The 4,776-nt window shown below is 38.3% G+C and overlaps 1 protein-coding gene across 1 annotated transcript; it reads left to right on the top strand.

The window, feature by feature from the left end:
- The first annotated feature begins 262 nt into the window (after positions 1-262).
- Positions 263-3,356, top strand: LOC116267673 (zinc transporter 5-like). Its single transcript, XM_031649541.2, has 3 exons — positions 263-940; positions 1,836-1,985; positions 2,769-3,356. Exons 1-3 carry the CDS (start codon positions 293-295, stop codon positions 3,072-3,074), a joined length of 1,104 nt encoding a protein of 367 aa, XP_031505401.1. The 5' UTR covers positions 263-292; the 3' UTR covers positions 3,075-3,356.
- Positions 3,357-4,776: the final 1,420 nt, after the last annotated feature.

Raw genomic sequence — 4,776 nt, 5'->3', positions numbered from 1 at the left:
TCGGTATCAAAGATGACATCCCCACTAAATTCAACCTACACCTAAAAACCTGCCCCTTTTACAGTACAAAAGCATTGTGTTTCATAAAATAGCACGTCTTAACCCGTCCGTTTGAGCTATGCCCTTTCGGACAAATTTAAGATCAGAAGTCAATGTGGCTATTTTTAATGTATATTTGTGCCCGTTAGTTTTTAAGTCAAAGGAATTTGCCTATAAAGTGATGTCCAAGGCGAAGAAGAAATCATAGGAGGAGATGTTTCTTCCTTAAGCCGCAGTTAGCCGTAGCAGCAAAATGGCGACGGTTGTTCCTGCCGCTAGTAAGTCGACAGTGGCGCTCCTTTGCTTCTTGCCGTTGCTTCTGCCTCTTGCAGTTTCTGCAGGAGGTGGCGGATCGGATTTGGGGTGCGCCTCCGGCGGCGAGTCCGACGGCTGCCGAGACAAGAGCTTGGCGTTGAAGCTGAGGGTGGGGGCCATATTCGTGATCCTGGCTGCCGGCGCCGCTGGCGTCTGCATTCCCGTCGCGGGGAGGTCCTTTCCCTCCCTCTCTGCAGAGAGCGACGCCTTCTTCGTGATGAAGGCGTTCGCCGCCGGGGTCATCCTGGCCACCGGCTTCATCCACGTGCTGCCCGATGCCTTTGACAGCCTGGGGTCGCCGTGCTTGAACAAGAATCCCTGGGCCAGGTTCCCCTTCGCCGGCTTCATAGCCATGGTGACGGCCATGGGGACGCTGGTGCTGGAGACGGCGGCCGCCGGCTATTACAGGAAGGCGGAGCTCAGCAAGGCCGCGCCGGTTTCAAGCAGCGACCTTGATGGAGATGTCGAGGCCAAGGAGGAAGTGCCCGTGCACGATCACCACAGCCACGGCGCCCATGCACATGCTCATGGTGCCCATCTCCATGGCACCCAATCTGAGCTCATCCGCCATAGGATCATTTCCCAGGTCTACAAATTGAACTCTCTCTCCTGCTGGGTATTCATTTTTATGATCGACTGCAATATACTTAGTGCAGTTGCTTGTCGATCTGAAATTAATTAATTAAATCAAATAATGTTATTCTTGAAAATTCCTGGCCGCTTTATGAATATTTCGATTATATTAATAATTCATAATTCATATATAGAAACTAGAAACTGTGTGGATTAACACCTTCCTTAGGATTTTTGGTATACAAAATCATTGTGGCTTATATATATATATATATATATATATATATATATAGAGAGAGAGAGAGAGAGAGAGAGAGAATTTGGTAGGTAGATGACCCTTAGTGCATGATTTATAAAAAAATTATTTGGTCGTTGATCTTTTTAAAATGAAAAATTGAGATAGGACACTTGTCATCTAACATTAATTATCTTTTTTTTTTCTCTTCTATTATATATATATATATAAATATATATATATATATATTTATATATAGAGAGAGATATATATATATATATATATATATATGTATACATATATATATATATGTATATATATATATATGTATATATATATATGTATATATGTATATATATATATATATATATATATATATATATATATATATATATAGAGAGAGAGAGAGAGAGAGAGAATTTGGTAGGTAGATGACCCTTAGTGCATGATTTATAAAAAAATTAATTGGTCGTTGATCTTTTTAAAATGCAAAATTGAGATAGAACACTTGTCATCAAACATTAATTATCTTTTTTTTTTCTCTTCTATTTTCTCTCATACTTCTGTCTTAGATCAGCCAAGATGTTTCCTTAAGAGTCAAGGACCTAAGAGTTACATACCTAGAACTAATTATTGAGGTATGTATGAGACATATGATACAAGTTTTCTGCAGGTTTTGGAGTTGGGGATCGTGGTGCACTCGGTGATTATAGGGATCGCATTGGGGGCTTCTAACAGCCCATGCACCATCAGGCCGTTGATAGCTGCCTTAAGTTTCCATCAGTTCTTTGAAGGAATGGGTCTGGGTGGGTGCATAGTTCAGGCAAGTTAATTATTAATCTAGATGTTAAATTTCTATTGTTTCTCAGTAATTACCAAAGGAGATGCATGATATTAAACAAAATATTTTATTATAAGAGCAATAACAACAATACTTATGGTTTTACATTAAATAGTGCATGCGTGTTGTGTGCATGCACACATGTGCACAGGGGGCACAGCCAGAAATTTTTCAAGAGAAAACCGAATTAAAGTTTCTAAATTTTGACATGAGTTGAAATAATATTTTTTGAAATTTTTATATAGGACAAGTGAAATTTTTTAAAATTTAAATGTAAATTTTTATTTATTACTTTTTTTTAGGTGGAACCAGGGCCCTTGCGGGCCCTTACCCTGCATGTATGGTCACATGTGTGGATCTATATATTGTAGTTGAATTTCTCCAGTCTCCATATGCTTAGTCCTCTTACACATGCATCCAATGAGCCCGATGCATTGTATGTATAAAGACCACTTGTATGACAGATGACTAAAGCAAATAGCCAAAAGATTTCAGCTCTTATATATGTGTTCCTATATATGTAGGGGCAGAGTGAGAATTTTTTTCAAGGGCGGGCCAAACGGTCAAATAAACTTATCCAAGTAGGGTCAAATTAAACCTAAATCCAAAAAATACATTAAGCAACTAAAAGTTTTCAATTTTTTAATTTTTTTTTTTTCAATTACTTGGGGTGGGGCCACACCCTGTATATATGTGTACGTATATCCAGGGGCATCCTCATTGATCACTGAAGGAAAATTTCCATGGTTTTTCATGTATTTGCAGGCCAAGTTTAAGTTGAAAACTACAGCTTCAATGACAATCTTCTTCTCCATTACAACCCCTGTTGGGATAGGGATAGGGATGGGGATATCGTCTGCTTACAAGGAAAACAGTTCGACAACTCTTGTGGTTCAAGGGTGCTTCAACGCTGCCTCTGCAGGAATTCTCATCTATATGGCTCTTGTCGATCTGCTTGCTGCTGATTTCAACACTCCCAAGTTGCAGAACAACTCAAAACTCCAGATCATCACCAATGCTTTCCTTCTCCTTGGAGCTGGCTTAATGTCTCTCTTGGCTAAGTGGAACTGATCTGCTAGAGAGAGAGAGGGAGAGAGATAGAGTGAACAACCAATATATATATATATATATATATATATAGTTAGAGTTGTGAAAAATAGGAAAAGAGAATCATAATTTCACATGAAAAGAGGAACGCTTTTCTTTTCCACCTTTGTAGAATAGAGAGCTAACAAGGCCTGAAATAGAATACATGCCTCTTTTCCCATGTACATAACCAGTTATATATTTATGGTCATGAAGCTGAAACGTCATCAACGTCAGATGTTACAGTCTACAGCAGAAATGTATTGATGTCACTACAAAAAGCATTAGAAAGGGAAAAAGAAAGATGTTATAAAGTGCAAGGAGCTATGTGTTGGGTCCACTCACGCAACCAGGTCTTTTAAAAAAGTTATATTACATGTTGCAACACGTTTGAATGAAGGTTGAAGTGTCCCTCATTGCCCTCATCTCTTAGAGCCCAAGGCTGCTTGCTACGCGTCCACTATAGTTCAACTTGTATATTTGTGTTTCTCTTTTTTTTTTGCTGCGTATAGAACCCTATCTGTTGTGCTAACCTTCTTAGGGATATCCCTATTACATGAACCCATATGTCTTAAGCAGTAAAGTACTCCCAAGTAATTAATAACCCACACATGGACACACATATATATTAAATCTTTTTACAAAATTTCATTTTGCACGCTACCGATCATCAAATGGCTAAATATTTATAGGTACAATTGATTCCATTAAACAGATGATAAGTCATGAAAACTTCAAGTTTGTAGCATCGCAAGACTTCGTCCATATATGTGCCAATTGATCTTTGTGAGATACATTTTCAAGTTTGTCATGATTTTTGAAATCAATTGATCTTTTCAAGTTTGTGACTACCTCTCACTATAAGAAAAGATAGATTCAGTGACGCATGGGGAGACGAGACATGAATGGATACTTTTACCCACATCCAGCTTTAAATGTTGGTGAAGATTACACCGATATCCAAAACAAGACGTCGGTGAAAATAACATTCATTGATGTGTGCCGCTATGATGTTGTTGAAGTTGGCCTTTTATCGACATCCAGTTCGAAAACATCGATAAACATGTCATTTTTATTGATGTCTGAAAAAAGACATCGGTGAAAATAACCTTCCTCGACGCGTGCTGCTAGGATGTCGTTGCAGATGAGCTTTTACCAACCTTGAGCTCTAAAACGCACTAAACATTTCACTTTTATCGATGTTTAGAATAAAACGTTCATTTTGCAGACGTTGATAAAAAGAAGTTAGTTTTTCCGATACGTGATCATGCTCACGTCATTAAAGTTGCTTTCACCGACATGCATCAAATGTTGGTAAAAGTTAACACAAACTTTTACTGACGTTTTTAAGTATGGCCTCCACTAACGCATCCCACAGGTTGTTCCCCGACTCTATAAGTCTGCGTGAGCCCTTCTTGTCCTTTCTTCTTTCTTCTTTTCTTTTCTCTTCCCTCTTCTTTCCACTAGTGTTTACCAAAGTTTTTGGGTGATTGCAGGTGTTCTTCATCAATTTTTAATGATAAACGGTAAGTTGTTCGAACTTAATGTTAATTTTTTTTCTATTTGTGGATGATTTTAGGTTATAATATTGTTTTAGGGTAATGATTCTAGGTTTTGTACTTCAAGTTTCATGTTGGTTGATGTCTTCCTTGTCTTATTGTTGTTTCCATACTGGAAGTAACCATTT

Source organism: Nymphaea colorata, chromosome 14 (assembly GCF_008831285.2).
Source record: "Nymphaea colorata isolate Beijing-Zhang1983 chromosome 14, ASM883128v2, whole genome shotgun sequence".
Lineage (NCBI taxonomy): Eukaryota > Viridiplantae > Streptophyta > Magnoliopsida > Nymphaeales > Nymphaeaceae > Nymphaea > Nymphaea colorata.
Note: the sequence above shows the minus strand (reverse complement) of the source record. Positions and strands in the feature narration are given on the sequence as shown.